At 37.9% G+C, this 19,551-nt stretch overlaps 1 protein-coding gene across 4 annotated transcripts in view; it reads left to right on the top strand.

Annotated features, from left to right (window-relative positions):
- Positions 1 to 4,944: 4,944 nt before the first annotated feature.
- The window catches only part of rasa3 (RAS p21 protein activator 3), a 95,899-nt gene continuing 81,292 nt past the window's right edge, over positions 4,945 to 19,551 (top strand). For 2 of the 4 annotated variants that reach the window (XM_022674865.2, XM_022674866.2), the window contains exon 1: positions 4,945 to 5,209. In XM_022674865.2, the coding sequence (XP_022530586.2) occupies positions 5,155 to 5,209 (55 nt within the window). In that variant the 5' untranslated portion in view covers positions 4,945 to 5,154. The remainder of the gene's footprint in view (positions 5,210 to 19,551) is intronic. The other 2 variants (XM_022674867.2, XM_022674868.2) reach the window with 1 other exon arrangement.

Genomic DNA, 19,551 nt, shown 5'->3' on the forward strand with positions numbered 1-19,551 from the left:
TGCGCATAATCACTCTTATATAGAGAGAGATGTTATCAGCTCAATTCTTGTCAGTTTCAGTCTCTTTTAGAGTGTGCCGTTTAAGGGCTCTGTCAATTTTATGCAAATATGCTGTTGAGCTTACCAGTGTTAGTGTTATCTTAGTGCTTATATGCTTTTAGTTGCTTATATGCTTTTTTCTGTTTGTTAGTTTCATTTTTTAATTTCCCCATTTCTGTCTGCACCACTCTATAACAGTTAGAAACTAAAAAAGAAACAACAGTAAAAGCGTATTTGCTAAATCAGTACATAAAAATTTATAATATTAATATTTAAGTTTGGTCTTTTTATGTTATTAATTTTATATATGTATTATTCTTGTATATATGTATTATCTTTTTATATTATTCTTTCTTTTGTGTTTACAGAAATATTTCTTTGTATTTTTTTTGTATATGTATTTTTCCACAACAACACGTGTCCATAATCTCACAGCAAAGAGACATGAGCGAGTGTTTGTTTTCGTTTTTTTTTTTATTAACAGACTAGAGAAAGTTTCATTGAAGGATCCAATAAAAACGGCCAAATATCTACTTTGACCAATCACAAGTAGTTGATCTGCATACAGCCGCGCCAGCGTCTCAGCAACTCCAATGGGTGACCGTCTACCACGTGACGTCGACACATTGTCCTTCAATCAGCTAAAGCGCGAGCAGAGCATTCTGAGCCCCGCCCCTCCAGGCTCCTGCTGATTCGTTGCGATTCAGTTTAAAGAACCGATTCTTCAAAAATGATCATTTTATTGAATGGAATGTTCAACACAGCGATTCTTTGATTCAGGAATCAGACTGAGCTCACTCCACAGACACAGCTGCCAGCGAGCACAGAGATTCAGTTCAGCCTATGAACCGGAGTAGTGTTACTTTAGCTTAGCTATTAATAGACTCTTATAGAAGATCCAAAACAAAAACACAGAACTTAAATAGCGGTGACGGAGAAGAACTGCTGGAATCTAATTTACAGAGCCTCCTGAAGGGATACCCCTCGCTGCAGAACCACAAGTCCAGGGGGTGGGGCTGGATCTGATCCAAGGGGTTGAGCCTGACCTCCTGACCACCCATATCTTCTTTTCATTGGTTTTAAGTCATCGCATTTCAATTCGTCGTTAAACTTAACACGTGTCGCTTACGTTTCCCGACCAGGACTTATTTTATCTTATCAAATAAATCCTGGAACCCAACCTTAAGACTTTTACCGTTTATAGTAGGGGTGTCACGATTCTCTAAATCCTCGATTCGATTTCATTTTCGATTTGAGGGTCACGATTCGATTCGATTCTCGATTTTCTTGTTTTTTTTTCTTGTTATTATTTTATGCCTCATAAAATTTTAATAATATATTTATTATTATTATTATTATAAATATTATAAATATTATTATTATTATTATTATTTATTAAGATATATATGGTAATGCCATCTAGTGACTTTTTTTGGTAGCAACAGTGTGCACTATTAAAACAAGCAGTTTATCAGAGCTGTGTGTGGATGGCTGGTGAAACTGCTCATTACATGAAGCTGCAGTTCTTCATCCAACCACTACCAGCAGCAGCACAAGCTCCGCTCTCTTCACTCAGTCACTACTTCAGTACAGCCCAGCCACGGGCTACAGGGCTCAGCCAGTCCGTTTTTACTGTTTCTGTAAACAAATAAAGGTTTTAACCCCACTAACCGGATAATACAGCTCACTACAGTTCATCTTTCAGCCCAAGCAGCTAACAGCAGCAGGTTAGAACAGCCGACACGGAGGCACTGCTCGGATTACATTATAAACAGGTCAGTTAGCGCGCTGCTAACCTCAGGATGTTTATAACTACGGAGTTTAGTGGACACACCACGGCCGCCAGGTAAGTCTTTTAAAGGCTACCGAAGACTATTAAAGGCTATTAGAGTGTAACCCCTGGCTCCCAGGGGTTACAAGAGGTTATTGAAAGCATTATTGGGGGGCAGAAATCAGTACAGGCTGGTTAGATAAGTGATGTGGGTATTGTCTTATAAATATTTACACATAACTTATATCTCTCCTGAAAAGCTTTTATTTTAGTCAGAAACACGCTTGTGTTTACTTTATCTGAGAGAAAGATGTTTTTTTAATTCAATGGAAAGCAACAGGTGTAGTCAATTATAAGTTTAAGATTTTTAATCCACCTCACTGTGATCTATAGTCAGTGTTCTCAAGTCACACTGACACACGCATTTCAGCGAGTTCACACGCTCTCACCTGCGCGCACCCACCCCTCCGTTAGATACAGATACAAAACCTGCGCGCCCAACCCCCTCCCCCCCTCCCCCGTTGGACAGATAAAAAACAGTGATCACACTCCCGCCGACTGCGCTCATGCAGCGGCTCTCTATTTAAATGAATAGGATGCGCTGTGTTGGTGCCGCGCCATTTGCGTAGCGCGCTGCGCTATTTGCGTAGCGCGCGCGGGAGGGATCGTCGATCCTCTTTTTGACTTCGATACTCGAGATCGTGACCTCATTTCGATTCGATTTCGATAAAATATCGAGATCGTGACACCCCTAGTTTATAGATCAAAATGTTATTTGCTACGTAGCACATTTAAATCACACAATACAGATTTAAAAGAAGGAACATGTCTGTGATTACAAACATAATAAAATGTTGTACATTTCCTAAAATCACCCAACGAAACTAATTAATAGTATTAGCAAAATGAAAATGTGTCTATTATGAACTTACTTTCACGTTCGTGATTGTTTACTTGACTCCGAAAGGCGAGTGAGTAAAACCGGATGGGGAAGAGTCCGATCTGCTTCAGACCAATGAAAACACGACGTAGGAAGAGTTGGATCAGATCCAGCCCCACCCCCTGGACTTGTGGTTCTGCAGCGAGGGGTACTTGGCCTGAAGGGGAGATAGTGGTACACAGGATTATATGTCGAGGTCATAACCAAGCTATGTTAATGAACAAGTTTCTAGTGGCTGAAAAATATACAGTGAGCAGGGCTGGATGAAATGATCAAAACAACTTTATTTCGGTATATACAATATAATTCCGATATTAATATATACAATATAAAAGCCACAAACAAACGGCCAAATAAGCGATTTATTCAAAAAAGTTAATTATTGTACTGCCTAATATTGAGGTGACAAGATCAGATTCGGAGGCCATAAGATAATATTTTGAGCCAATAAGATATAATAATACATAAAATAATACTTTGAGGTCTTACAATAATATTTTGAGGCCACAAGACAATAATGTGAGGGCATATGATAATCTGATGCCATACAATAATATTTTGAGTCTTTAAGCATATTTTTTTCAGGCCATAAGATAATATTTTGAAACCATTAGATGTTTTAAGTCTTTAATATAATAGTTTAAGGACATAAAATATACTTTTACTGCCTTACAATAATATTTTGAGGCCATAAAATAATAATTTGAGGGCATATGATAATCTGACGTCATACGAGTATTTTGAGTCTTTAGGATAATACTTGAATGTCCTAAGATAATAGTTTGAGGCCATAAAATAATATTTTCAGTCTTTAAGATAATATTTTGAGGCCATACGATATTTTGAGTTTTTAATATGATGGTCTAAAACCATAAAACTATTAGTTGGGGACTTACAATGATATTTTGAGGCCACAAGATTTAATTTGAGGGTGTGTGATAATCTGTGGCCATACAATAGTATTTTGACACTTTAAAATAATAGTTTGAGGCCACAATATAATATTTTGAAGACACAAGCTATTTTCTTAGGACATAAGAATAGTTTGAGGCCATACAGTTATAATTTAAGGCAATACACTAAAATTTTGAGGCTGTATGATAATAATTTGAGGCCACACTATAATATTTTGTGTCTTTAAGATAATATTTAAAAGCCATGGGATTATACTTATATTTTAAGGCCACAAGATAATAATCTAAGGGTATATGATAATAATTTAAGGACATAGAATAATATTTTGAGTCTTTCAGATAATATTTTGAGGCCATAAATTTCTAGTTTAAGGCTACATTATATTATTTTGAGTCTATAAAATAATATGTTGCGCCCACAAGATAATAGTATTAGGCCGTAAGACAGTATTTTGAAGACACAAGATATGTTTTCAGGACACAAGTATAGTTTGAGGCAATACAGTTATAATTTCAGGCAATACAGTAATATCTTGAGGTCGTAAGACAATAATTAGAGGCCATATTATAATAATTTGTAATATTAATATTTTGAGACCATGAGATAATAGTTTGGGGCCATGAGGTCCTGAATCAATTTAACATGCATTATGCATTAATTCAAATAAAGCTGGGCAAGTACATTTAAAGATATTTCACAATATATACCTTACAAAATAGATATGTAAATGTTGCATGCTATTTCTGTTAAAATGAATGCAAGTCTGTTTTTATACTTTTTTCATTTTCCAGAAGGACTTGGCACACTGCCCACACTGCCAAAGGTACCAATTGGTCTTATATAATATTGTAATTTTCTGAGACACTGTTATTTATATATTTTTTAATTTTTATTGTTTGTAAGCTATTATGATAATCATCAACAATAAAAGAAATAAACGCTTAAAATAGATCACTCTCTGTGTTATACATCTATATAATAATATATGAGTTTCACATTTTTAGTAACTGAATTACTGAAATAAAGCAACTTTTTAATGATATTCTATATATATTTTTTAGATGCACTAGTACAGAACACACAGTGAATTTAAGGTGTGTCCAGACATTTGAATGTTTTCGTTCATATAAGCGTTTATAAAAAGGAGAACGTGACAAACAGTGCGTTTACCCACCAAAACAATGGACTGTGTAGTGTAAGTGGAGAAGTGAATCGGCTCAAATGATTCACTGAGCGGAAGGATCCGCTCGCTGTAAAAGATCCGAGTCTCTGGTGAGTCTGACAGTGGCGCTGTTCAGTGATCAGTGTGAGCGGTGTGTGTGAGCAGTGTGATTTTCGCTGTGCTCTGTTAGAGGACCGGGCTGAGGGAACTACTGCCGCCGCTGCTGCTTCTTCTTCTGCGGGAACAGACGGGGACTATACGCCGCGAGGAGCCGCGGAGACACGGCGGAGGAGCCTAAGAGGGACAGAGAGCCGCGGGGCTGCAGGCATGGCGGTGGAAGAGGAAGGTCTGCGGGTTTTTCAGAGCGTCAAAATTAAAATAGGTAAGGCAGGCGCGCGCTCTGGGAACGTGCGCGGCTCGCGGCTGCTGTTGTGTGTGGCGCGTGCGGCATGTTTTTTTGATCTTTCAGATTCTGATTTGAACTGCGCTCCGTGTTCGGTCGTTTGAATCAGATTTGGCGCCGTTATGAATCCAGTTCATACCCTGGATACACACACACACACAGCCTGGCGCGTTCAGGACACATGTCTCTGTGTGTTTGTGTTATTGCACTGTTATAAGCGAGCTACGCTCTGTTTATAACACACTAAACCAGAGCATGAACTCTCCTCACACACTGCAGTAGTCTAGTCCTAACCGGGGGGTTTGTGTATATTCAGCGTTATGAAGCTAAACCCGGGTCTAAATAGCTCTCTGTCTGCGTCCAGATGTTAGGTAAGCTAGTTAGTTAGCCAGCTCTGCTCGTCTAAACCGTTTAGAGCCCGGTTCTGACTCTTAAATTAGTGTTTTTTCATGTTCTTTTATCATATTCTGGTTGTTTTCCCTCTTCAGAGCTTTTCCTTTCCCTCATGGATTCCCTTCTTTCCCACGTGAGTCTCCATAATCTCTATAGTCTGTCTCCATAGATCTGCTCACACTGTCACACAGCAGCAGCTACATCACCACCACCATCATCATCATCATCATCAAACACAGGATTGTTAACTGGAATTACTGATGAAAAGGGCACTAATGCTACAGCAGTTCCTTTCTTGGCATCTAGATATACAGCTCTGGAAAAAATTATAAGAGACTACTTCTGTTTCTAAATCAGTTTCTGTGATTTTGCTATTTATAGGTTTATGTTTGAGTAAAATGAACATTGTTATTTTATTCTATAATAGTGCTGCAGCTATTGATTATTTTGGTGTTCGACTAATCTGATCATTTATTTTTTGCGATTAGTCGATTAGTCAACGACTATATGACTAATAATCAGAGCTTTCAGACCTCAGCTAATGCAAAGAAAACAAGTTCATATTCATAAAGTTTTAAGAGTTTATAAATCAAAATTTGGTGGGAGAACCCTGGTTTTTAATCACAGCTTTCATGCATCTTGGCATGTTCTCCTCCACCAGTCTTACACACTTGATTATATTCCAGAGGTTTTCAATTTGATAAGATTAAATACACTAATCATTTTTAAGTAGTCTCTTATTTTTATCCCAGAGCTGTATATGGGATTGTTTAAATATAATTTAGAACACTGCCATCTAGTGGTTCTGCTTTAAACGTAACATGAAATAAACCAATGTCTACCACCAATCTTCGCATTAGAACTAGTACTTAGAAACTGATTCTGTGATAATGTTTTTCAAAAAGATAATACAGCTAATTGCAAAACAAAACAGTACATCAATATATGTTGATATTTTCTTATATTGTTAAAAATAATATGTAATAAATAAAAGTGTATGTGAGGAAAAAGGCCAAGGAAGATTGATCAAGTGTTAGTTCACTCTTTACAGTATAGCAGATAGCAGTGTCTGTGTGTTTATTGTAAACACTGAAGATGAGTTACAGGACAGTACTGTACGTACTGTGCTTATTAATTGCATTAAAGCTGGATTTAAGTCTCAGTCTGAATGGGTCTTTTTGTTATCAAGCTTGGATTTGATACAGACATTCCTAACAAATATGGCAGGGATCGCTAAGCATGTCCTCACATTTTGTACATGCAAAACGAGGACATGCACAGCCCGGTGCACAAGCCACCCACAGGGTCTTAGCTTGCTATGCAGGTAGGGGTACATTGTTGTGGTGAATGCTTCAACACAGGCTTGCACTCTGGATGAATGCTAGAACGCAAGACCACACATTGCAAAGCCACGTGTTTCACTGTGTGCATGACCTGCAGCATCAAAACAGTGCGTCTATGCGTGTGTGTGTGTGTGTGTGTGTGTGTTTGTGTTTTTGCTGTTGCTTTGGTTTCTAGATGTATGGGATGTTTAAATAGGTGGAAGTGTCACTACTGGTAGTGAACATCCCATGGCCACTTGAACAGTGAGATTTGTATTTGTTGACACAAAGCGTCATGTCTTAACCTTAGCATTTTAAAACTCTGATAAAAGACTGATATCATTTCCTGGGGATTATAATTCAGTAATTACATGGAATCAATGTAAGCTGTCTGAGTTATCATTGTGAAGTCATAGGACAAATTATAGTTACATCACAATAACAGAAGAGTGACATCCAGGAGGATAATGCCAGCAGACCTGCACTGATACAACATGATTTCCCAAGGTAATAACCCAACAACTTTAGTTATTTTAGAACTAAATGTCTTAACATAAAGAGGTGGGACAAAATATCAATATTGCAATATATTGTATTGTTTTTGTTTGTGACTCAGTATTGTTACTGAAAACTAAAACTAGACGGCTTTCATTAAATTTTCCTTAGCCATTAAATTATATACAGCTTTGGAAAAAAATAAAAGACCACAAAATAGTGGGTTTCTTTAATTTTATAAACTGTAACCATATAAACCATATCAACACTCCAAGCACTTAAAAAAAACTTTTTATCAGGCGTGTATCTATGAGCTGTTTGGATGGTGTCCTTATTGTGACATCAGAACCTCACCCATCAACCGCCACCAGAGCCTTGTCCACTTGATTAGTTGAAGAAACTTCATTTTGGTCTGCTGGTTAAAAATCCCAGACAGTACACAGCAGGATTAGCCAGCAGACTTTGTCTGAGGGAGGGATCTGTACCTGCTGTTTTTTGTGCTTTTGTAACAGTTAAGCAGGAACTAGCTTGTTTGTTATTAATATAAACTTGTTTTCTTTGCATTATATGAGGTCTGAAAGCTCTGCATCTTTTTAGTTTTTTCAGCCATTTCTCATTTTCTGCAAATAACTGCTCTAAATGACAATATTTTTATTTGGAATTTGGGAGAAACGTTTTTCGTAGTTTTTAGAATAAAACAACAATGTTCATTTTACTCAAACATTTACCTGTAAATAGCAAAATCTGAGAAACTGATTCAGAAACTGATGTGGATATTTTTTCAGAGCTGTGTGCTGCAGAACAAAACATAGTACAATGTGCAGCCATAATACAAAGAATATAAATATTCTAAATAAATAAAACTGAAAATATCACTGCTTTTAAACAAATGGAACAGATACCAAACAGAGACAAATGTAAGCATGAGGCAGGCTTGTTACAATGGAGCATCATCACAGTGTGTATTGTGGAGATTTGAAGATGCATCACAGTGAATTAGCGCATTATCGCATTAATTGCGAGATCTAAAGCAGCTGCATTGTTCAAACATCAAAGCTTTCAAACGAGCGGCACCAGTCAACACTTCACACCCCACTTCAGCACCATTCATACCATGCGCCACACTCCTCCCCCCTCCCACACTGTAAAAAAAAACACCGTAAAATTTACGGTAAAATACTGGCAGCTGTGGTTGCCAGAATTTTACCGTAAAATAAACGGTTGCCAAGAATTATACTGTAATATCTTTTACATGGCAACCGTTTATTTTACGGTAAAATTCTGGCAACCACAGCTGCCAGTATTTCACCGTAAAATAAACAGTTGTAAATGTATAAGATATTACAGTTTAATTCTTTTCAACAGTAAATTTCACATTCATAAACCGTTTTGTTTACAGTATATTCTTGTAAAAAAAAAAGGATATTACATTGTAAAAAGCCTACTGTAAAAAAAATTCTTGTCAAATTTACGGTGAAAAATTGGCAGCTGTGGTTGCCATTTTTTACCGTAAAAAATACAGTGATATTGTATATGGCTTTACAGTAAGGTATTTTAACACTTGTAATAACAACAGTTTGAAAATGTACCAATAAAGAGGAGTTACTGTTAAAATAACGGTGAAATTGAATTTATTGTCCAATTTTATGGTCAATTTTTGTTAAAACACTTGGTATGTGGTTGTGCAATAATTTTGATTCTCGCTGTAAACGTGTGTTGTTAACAACATACAGTTTTAAACAGCATGATCTTTATCAAAATCATTTCATTAACTGGACTACTGCTCACTTACAGCACAGAGATGTGCTCGGAGAGTAAAATCACTAATATACTCATAGTGTAAAACCCAGCCAGGTGGATAAAACCGCTATGAAACTACATCATGGTGACTTCTCTAAACTAAACATCTAATTAACATAACCACGCCCCATAGACAGCTGCGTTACATCCCATTCAGACCCTGCGGATATCAATAAAATCCAGGAGCAAACAAACTCATTATATACAATGCCCTAATAATATCCTTCTCCTTCAATGTAATATACTTTTTTTCACAAGAATATACTGTAAACAAAACGGTTTATGAATATGAAATTTACTGTTGACAAGAATTAAACTGTAATATCTTATACATTTGCAACTGTTTATTTTACGGTGAAATACTGGCAGCTGTGGTTGCCAGAATTTTACTGTAAAATAAACGGTTGCCATGTAGAAGATATTACAGTACAATTCTTGGCAACCGTTTATTTTACGGTGAAATTCTGGCAACCACAGCTGCCAGTATTTCACCGTAAATTTTACATTTTTTTTCTCAGTGATTATACAGTAATATGCTGTTTTTAATATTACAATCTATTACCATTGCCATGTCAGTTTTTTAATTTATGGTAATTCAATGTTTATTCTACAACAATAAGCTAGTTCTTGCTTTACAGTTTATTTCTGTTGCCATTTCACAGTTTTTCACTGTAATTTTCACGGACATTTTTTACAGTATTCAATGGTGAAAAGAATATTATTCATGACAAATAAATGTAGAAATTACAGTTTTAGCCGTTATCCAAATAATATGGAAATTTATTAATGGCTTGTGTATTTAACAGTAAAAAAAAATATTAATCACAAAAAATGAATGTAGAAATTACGGTTTTGCCTGTTGAGTAAAAATACGGAAATGTAATAATGGCTTGTATATTTAACAGTAAAAACATGTATTATTCACAAAACATGAATGTAGAAAATACAGTTTTGCTTGTTTAATAAAAATACGGAAATGTAATACTGGCTTGTATATTTTACAGTAAAAACATGTATTATTCACAAAAAATGAATGTAGAAATTACGCTTTTGGCTGTTATCTAAATAATACGGAAATGTAATAATGGCTTGTATATTTAACAAAGAAAAAATGTATTTTTCACAAAAAAATAATGTAGAAATTACGGTTTTACCAGTTATCCAAAAATACGGAAAATTTCTGTTATAAACACAGTGCAAGAGAATTTTACGTTGAAATAATGTATTTTTTCCAGAGAAAATGTGTAAAAATTAGTGTATTGGATGATATATGAATTTACGGTATTTTGTTGTTACCGAAACAGTATTTAGCCTTTTTAGCGTTTACAGTCTTTTACTGTCATGGTTTGACAGTTTTTCACCGTAAATTCTATGGACATTTTTTACAGTGCAGCTCTGTTTCACACAGCCATCAGTTCTCTTCATTCACTTTCAGTACACAGTATATTGTGAGGTACTGAATTGTGAAGCTGCTGTCGTGATCTGAATCAGAGGATGAGATAATCAAGAGATAGAGGTGGGCAATTTGGGCTGCAGCTAATGATTATTAATGATTATTATATCCCTCATTGTGTTTCTACCATCAGCACTTTGAGTAGGGGTATCCTGTTTCAAATGAATGATCAGTCAACACTGAAGTTTGAAGTTAATACATTTTTACAATTAACATTGTTGCAGCCCTATAAAAATATGAAAATATTTTATTGTATCGGCAATATACTCTTTTTAGGCATATCAAGGACATCGCCAGTGTCGTCAGAAAACCAAAGTAACTGTACATTTCAAAGTAACTACATAAAATATGGTAAATCAGATAGTCTTAATATTCATTTATCTTGCCTTTTTAAGAAAAAAATAATTGCAAAACTACAATTTCAAAATATATACTAGGCACTTACAATTTTTAACATCCTAGCTGGTGGCCATTTGATCGTGTAATAAAATTCAAATTGTTTGGTATAAATGATTCCGTTTTTTAGCTTGCTCTATAGTTGGCTGAATCATTTTGGTTGCCAAATATTCAGTGTGCCCCTATAATTAATAATATTGCACAGTTATAATCTACCTCTGGTAGATATTTCATAAAAAAGGAGAATAGTGTCAATTTTGCTTTTGCTTAAAGCAACAATTTATTGAATTTTATGACATTTCATTCTGTGAAGTGACCATTGCACATGCTCACATTGCGATAATGATGCTGAAATGATATGATAATGTACATCCCTATTTTACCATTTTCGGCATATGTTGTGTGCAGCACATGACATGAAGTAAAAGAGGGTAAAAGCTGTGTTTTAATGAGATGTAAATGATCTCTCAAGTGGTGTATTACTGCATTACTTGATTGTGTGTTATTTTTGTTGGCTTTCCCAGGTGTGTCATGTTAAACAAACAGCATTATTTGCATTAGTGTGCCGAACAAGACAGGAAGTAAACAGCATGTGCGGCTGAAATCTCGTTGCTTGTGGTTAATGTTATTGCACATTTGTGAGGCACACCCTTTTCGAGGGAAACTCTTACACTTACAGAAGTAGATGTGCACGCAGGTTCCCATGCCCCTCAGTCTGCAGCCGACTGTCTGTAAGGACCACATGATTGTGATTTGCATAAAGAGACTGATATATTTATATGTCTGTGTATTTGCTTGTAGGATGAATATATTATATGCACCACATGCAGAAGGACTGCAATATATATATTTCAGTATAGTTTTGAGAAATTGTAATCTACATTTCTTTCTTTTGAATTGTATTGCATTTTCTCAGTTTTTACCAATTGTGTTCTCTCTCTCTCTCTGACTCTGGCTGCTAATGGCAAGTAGCATGATCCAGGATTCATGTGTGCTAAAAGAATGAGGTCAGCTGACTACCTGAATATACTGAATATAGACCAGGTTATTCCATCAATGTATTTTTTCTTCCCTGATGGCATGGGCATATTCCAAGATGACAATGTCAGGATTCATGGGGATGAAATTGTGAGAGAGTGATTCAGGGAGCATGAGATCATCATTTTCACACATGATTTGTTCACCACAGAGTCCAGAGCTTAACCTCATTGAGAATCTTCGGGATGTGCTGAGAAGGCTTTGTGCAGCAGTCAGACTCTACCATCATCAATGCAAGAACTAAAGTCGGGCCAACAAAATATTAGAGTGTGTGACCTTTTTTTTGGTGGCAACCAGGCAGTGGATTCATGGTTTATATTGTCTGCAATCAAACAAAAGTCAAAGTAATTGTGCTTTAACCTTTTCTGATTTAGAGTTGAAGGTGGACCTACATTCTGGTCACACAAAAGAAATCTCAGTACAAGTTCACTCTGTCCACTTGCTCTTCCACCAGGATGAGGAGGGTGGTGGATTGTTTTGCTACGTATACAGAGTTCTCTGCCTTGCTTCCTGAGGCGCCTGTGTCTGGAGGAAGCTTCTCGGGTTCAGGAGCTTCTGGCAGGGAGGAAACAGGAAAGTGCTTCAAATCACTTCCTGATTGGCTGAGCAGACTACAAAGCAGCCCGATGCAGCTTGTTTTTAGTGTTCCTGGGAAGTACTGGACTAACGCAGTCCAGATGGAAGTGCAGATTTCAAACGGTCTGCCACTGTTTCCACTGATTCCACTATTTCCACTGTTTTACTTTGCTCCTGAGATCCCAAAAAGTCCAAATTGTCTCTGCAGACAGCAGTGAGGAACCAGACCATGGGGCGTTTGGTTTTTTGGAGGAGCACAGGAAGTGTACAGAACATGAGGAGCTGGGCAGGAGAGTTGGGTAGGGTGTTTAGTCAGGGCTTGAACTGCAGGGTGCCAGAATGAAGTCACTCACCCCGACACTTCGGGAGGAGAAGGCAGGCATTTCAAGTGGCGGAAGTGTTCTCAGCGTCCACATGGCCTCCTCTGGCAGCTGGCCAGCAGAGATTCCCCAAAACCTCCAGTGGCTGTTTTTAAAGGGGTGCGGGGGAAGGGTGGGATCTGATCCTCAAAAAGAAGTGTCGTTTCCTATAAGACTGGTAATGCTGATGCCATCTCACCAGGGAAATGACAACAATGACCCCTTTTTTAACCTAGTTAAAACATAGGTTTTGTCCAGGACTTTTCCAGTTACGGTTCTTTGTCGTTTAGAGTTGTGATTGGTTCAACAGTCAGTGGTCCAATTCCATGGCAACAGTTATATAAAACCAAGCGCATAAACACCTGAATTCCAGCGTGGTACTGTGACAGGATGCCACCTGTGCAACTCATATTAAACCATTTGTCTGAGGATTCAACAATTTGGATGATTTATACATTTATTTGAAGAGATTGTTTGTTAGCCACGTGACCTTGGCCTCTCCTGTTGTAAACTAAAAGAGCACATCATATATCACACATTATTTTGTTCGGTTGCCTTGCATTTGGTCATTTAAGGCTTGAAGGGAGCTTCTTAGCCATGGAAACTCATTACGTGAAGCCGGGTCCGTTTCAAGGCAATTGGGGGCCCCAAGCAAAATGGACGTATATTCAACCTGTTTAAAAAAGTTTTACTAACTAGTTTGTTACTAGCATTGACTGCCAGGCAGGTACAAGACACTTAGTCCTAATTTATCCAATGTAAATAATCACTTAACGCTGTTTTGTTTTTTATTATCTTCCTATTCTTTTCTCTTCTTTTCTGGCTTACTTGATGAAGTTTCTTAAGTTTCATATTTTGCCGGCTGCAGAAATTACACCCTGACTGGCTGGTGGAAGGAAACCCCTTGAGGGATATTCTAAAAACAGTGTTGTTTTACTGTCCCGCATTAATCGACACAGAATTAAAGGGGCGCCCAGGACACTTTGTGTATTTGATTGGTTTGCTTGCCTTGTTGCATGAGGGTTTGTTGGCCTGCATGAAGCTCTCTACACACTGTTCTTGAGGTAATCTGAAGGCCACATTGAGTTTAAAGGTCTGCAGAAAGTTGGTTGGTTCCCTGATTAACAAAGCACAGTACTGTCCAATATAAACGATTCTGTCCTCCTTTTTTTTTTTTGCTTAATTGGCCAAACACTGAAAGGGCTTTTTTGCTATTTTCTTGCAAATTATTTTGATTCAGTGCATCCCCATTCTAAACTTAAGACACAAATGTCAGATTCCTAACATCTCTTGACTGATTGACTGCTTCTGTGGTCAGTTATGGGATCAATTATCGTCATGTTTTTTTTATTTCTGTTGCAAAACGCCACAATTTTTTTTTGTTAATGTCTATTCTGAGTCCGTTCTGAGTTTTCTTAATATAATAATATCCACCCAGTGTTACTCACTCCTCTTGAAAGAGTGTAGTAAGGCTTGTCAGTCTGAAGCGATTAACGGCTTGGTCCATGTGGAATTGCCCAGTTCTTATCAGGCCTTGCACAGTCTGCACTACTTGTCCCACCTTGAACCCTCACTCGAGTAAGAATAATTGCTTCTCAATGAAGCATCCTCTATAAATAGGGACAAATAAGGGCCTTAGCAGCAAACAGACCTTTCATCCTCGCAAAGTCTGCTGAGCCTTTTGGATATAGCTTCCCAGGCTCATTAAAGCTCAGTCGCACTGACAGAGCTTTACGGTTACGGTGCTAAGGCTGGAGTAAGCGAGCAGGAGCCAAGCGGTGACTGATGCTGTAATGCTGACACCCTGAGCTTAATGCTTATGTAGAGTGGACACTGCCATTACACAACAGCACGTATAGGTTATATTGCTTAGTGTTTAGTAAGATTACAACCAGTGGAGTGAAATGACTGTGCAGCATACAGTTAACTGAAAGGGAAAGTCAGATACAGGCCAGTACCAGTGTGCCTGCAGGATGTGGTTTGATGAGCTATTTTTGTCCTCACCGCCTGAAGAGAAACTTAAGTGTTTCCCACAGATTTCCCACTAAAAGCATAAAGAACAGACCCGAGCTCGGCTGATCTATGGCAGCATCGACTGAGACCAATATTTGGTCAATTGTCATATTATACTTAGCAATTGAGGTGCATCATTCGGCCTGAAATGTGCAATAGCAGTTATAGCAGATAGGAATCCAATCAATATGAAGTATAAGGAGATGTAGCCCACATAGGTGGTTCGGACAGGACACAGCAAAGTCCTGTCGATTTAGCAAGTTTCCCAACTACAAAGAATTAAGAGCTCTGTCATTTCTGTCATAGGTACACTTCAACTGTGAGAGACAGAATCTAAAAAGAAAATACAGAAAACCACATTGTGTAAATTGTAAGAATTCCATTTCTACTTTATTGCACAAAATAATAAGAGCTTTGAAGATGAGTCATGGCTGGGTCTTCCAGCATGACAATGACCTGATACACACAGCCAGGAAAAGGTAGTGTAGTGGCCTAGTCAGTCTCCAGGTCTAAACCCAATAGAAAGTCTTTGGAGAGAGATGAAACTCAATGTAGCCAAACCACTTGGAGGAAAGCGCAGCGATTCTGTTTTAATACATCAGCTCACAGATGCCTTGTGCTAATTGACATCACTCTAGGAGTGATAAGGGGAAAGAGCACCATCTACCCACCCTGAGAGAGCTGATGGCAAGCTGCATGACCAGGATTCGAACCAGCGATCTCCCGATAATAGTGGCAGTGCTAAGCCTGCTGGACCACTCAGCACCCTACGATAACAATGGTAGACTTCTTTATTCTTTTTTAGGTGGGAAATCTTGTAAAATAGGCAGACACAAGAAATTTTGTAGAACTTTTTAGAGAGTGCATATGTTTTAGAGCGCTTCGGCCCAACACCGTTCTGCTCATTTAGCTCATTTAAAACTGAAACTGCCGTTCAGCACCTTCACTCTAGACTGCCTCCTTTCCTTGCCAGATCCTACCAGCGTAAGGAACTTTATGAATGAAGAGGGCATCTGGACAGTCTCCCCGCTCTCACTCTCTCTGCCTCTGTATCCATTTCAGCAGACATACAGCCTAGCAGAGCTAGCAGAGCATATTACCTCCCCCATCTCCCCAGCACCCGGTCATTAGGTTTCACTGGCTCAGCTCTGTAAAGAAATGTTAGCTGACACACGAGACTCACTTCCTGTTTTGATCTTTCGAGTTGTTGGTGGCGATTTGTGGTTGCAGGAAAGCTTCCTTGGGTCTTTACAACATATGGCCTTCATCCTCGTTAAACCCAGGTGGTGAACCCGTAGAGTAGAAGCTGAGCCAGCATTAAATTGCAGTGTATAGAAACAGGGACTTACGAACTGCTACAATTTTTTTAGAGCAATGTAAACAGTAGGGGTGCTGAAAAAAAAAGATTTTTTTAAAGAATCGTGATTCCTAGTTCTGCCGATACTGAATCGATTCAAAATGCCCTAAAATCGATTTAAAAATACATTTAGGTTTTAATTTTTTGCCACTCATACTCCCGACAGTACTGCATACTGCAGTACACGTCCATTTAGCCATCATAGAAGAAGGCAGTGAAGGCCACTGTACAGCAAGCTAGTTAGCCAGCTCTATTTATCTGAAAGGAGTCTGCTAGCATGGAGTCCGCTCAGTCGCTGCTGAACAATTTGGATTTTACAGTGTCCTGGAGAAGAGAGAGCTTGACATGAGCACAATTGTTTGCAAGCAGTGTAAAATAAAACTGAGATACTATGAAAATAGGACAATTAACCTGATTAAAAAAAAAGCTGAAAAGCAGAAAAATTTAATATGAAATGTAAAACTAAGAAGATTTGATACAGTAAGAAAACGAAAATTATTTGTTTAAATTGTCATTTCATCTTCTCAGTCACATAAATTAAACACAATGTATAGACCATTTGTATCAAAAAATTGTTTCTGAATCGAGAAGGGTTTCTGAATCAAATCGTGACCCCCCAAAAAATCGGAATCGGAATCAAATCGAATCCGAATCGAGACACAGAGATTTGTACCCCTAGTAAAGAGCATAATTAAAGACACTTAAAAATTTCACAATATGTTGGACCTGTGTGGAAACTTTTTTATTTGCTATAGAAGAGTGTTTCACATCATACCTCCCATTCTGAATAACTCTATTGATTAAATTACATCCTGTTGATTAAGTTTAGAAAGGAAACTGAGAAATTAAAGAGAAGATATCTGTGTCTGAAGATTCTACGCACTTCTAGCGATCGCACAAGCACGACTGCAGTTCACTGTGCTGTTTGTTTGGTTATCAGTGGTGCTATGAGCTGGATGAAAAGCTGTGTTCTCTGGCTATATTTGGGCATCGTGTCCCTGCTCTTAGCTCTTCTGCATGAAGTCGTATAATCAGCCTGACAGGATGTCTTGCACATTTCCCTTATTTTCCTGTCCCTCTGCTGTCTCACAAATCAACGTGGAGAATAGATAACTCCAAACGACAGCGTCTCTGTTGACCAGCTGCCGCGACTGCCTTCAGAACTGAAGACTCATGGCCACAAGTCATCTCCGCGGTCCACGAGGTCTTTAGCCAGAGATGAGAGTGGTTATTATCAAGCAGATTAAAGAGCACCAGGGGACAGTGCCCATGAAGCGAGCTGTCGTAATGACGGATAATGCTCCTCCCCAACAACCGCCCCCGGGCAGCAGAGGAGAACAAAGCACCCATGTGTGTCCAGCATCCTTCCCTGATAGTCCTGTGGTCTATGGCTGGTCTATTAACAGCGGTTGTTTATAGGGGTGACAGTAAAGGAGCAGTTGGAAAACTCTCTTCAAATGGGAAACTAGACTTTAAATTCCCTTTAAATGACCAGAAGACATATTAAAAAGGGTTTTTTTTTTAATTATGTGTTAGTCTTATACCAGCTGTAACAGGACACATTCCTTTCAAAACATTTTACTTAAGTCACATCAGTCCAAAGAATATTTACCCAAAGTCCTGGGGATCTTTAAGATGGGCCTTTGTGTTCTTTTTCATCAGCAGTGTTTTTTAAATTCCTTGGAATTCTCCCATGGATACCATTTTTGACCAGTCTGATTCTTATTATTGAATCAACCTTAACACTGATGCAAGTGAGACCTGCAGTTCTTTAAATGTTGTTCTGGGTTTTTTTGTGACCTCCTGGATGAGTTGTTCATGCCCTTTTGGAGGAATTGTGGTTGGCCGGCCACTCGTGGGAAGGTTCACAAATGTTCCATATTTTCTCCATTTGTGAATAATAGCTTTCACTGTGGTCTGCTGGAGTCACAATGTCTTAGAAATGACTTTGTGACCTTCTCCGGACTGATAGATGATCAGCATAATTTGTTGTTTTTGAGATCTTTTAACTGCTTCATGTTGTCAAACAGGTTCTATTTAAGTGAGTTCCCGATTCCACACGTCTGGCAGTAATCAGGTCTGGTTGTGGTTAGTAAAATTGAACTCAGATTTTCAGAAAAATGTGATTAATCAAAGGAAATTTATGAAGGGCTAGACAAGCTTGGATAGTTTTTCCCTGTAATAAATGAAATTATCATTTTAAAATATATATTTTTTTATATTTACACAGGTTATATTTTTCTGATGTTAAAGTTTGTTTGATAATCAGAAAAATGTAGGTATGACAAAAGTGCAAAAACAAATACTTTTTCAAAAATGTCACTGGAAAGAATAGTCATTGTAATTATTTAGTATTTTTAAGCTGATAATTCAACAGTTTTGCAGAGACAAGTTATTTGTAGTGATTAGATTGACACATTTAAGACACAGTAAGTTGTTTACAATAATTAACAGTAGTATTATTTGTCACTTTTTCAGTTGCATATAAATTATTGAAAGCATCAAGTGCTACAGAATTGATTAGTTTATGACATTGTAGTTTTGAAAAAGCATTAAACTTTCAATGCATCATTTAACTCAACTCGTGCAAAGCTGGGACGAGTGCTAATAATGAGGAGAGGACTAGGGAATGGGTGGGGTAATTGGCTTTTGCAATAGGTTAAAAGAAGAGATTAAAAGTATCACAATATATCACAATATATTGAATAATAGAGCTGATACACAGAGTCCTTGCCAGTAAACAGCTGTAAAATTTCTTTCACATTAGCCTGCACTTTACGCATTGACTTGTTGACCTCAGTTATTTGGCCTGATCTACTGCTTAGCACTGGATGGCTTTGGCCTTTCCAGTCGATTGGCCTCTTTCAAGTTGAGAATTTGTGTGTCGATTTGCTGCTTCTTGAAGAAGACCTCCCCCTCTTCGGCCTGGTAACTTCGCTGTTCAGCGCCTTTTAAACTACATCTTGGATGCTGCCCGAAATTCCTTTTGTACTATCTCATTTCCTGCTACAGCTCTCTCTCTCTCTCTCTCTCTTTTTGCAGTTTTCTTGGGCCTGCTCTCATGCCCCCCCCTCCTTCTGTATAATTCCTCCACCCCTTAACTGTCTTTTTGCCCTACC

The sequence above is a fragment of the Astyanax mexicanus genome, chromosome 21 (genome assembly GCF_023375975.1).
Source record: "Astyanax mexicanus isolate ESR-SI-001 chromosome 21, AstMex3_surface, whole genome shotgun sequence".
Taxonomy (NCBI): domain Eukaryota; kingdom Metazoa; phylum Chordata; class Actinopteri; order Characiformes; family Acestrorhamphidae; genus Astyanax; species Astyanax mexicanus.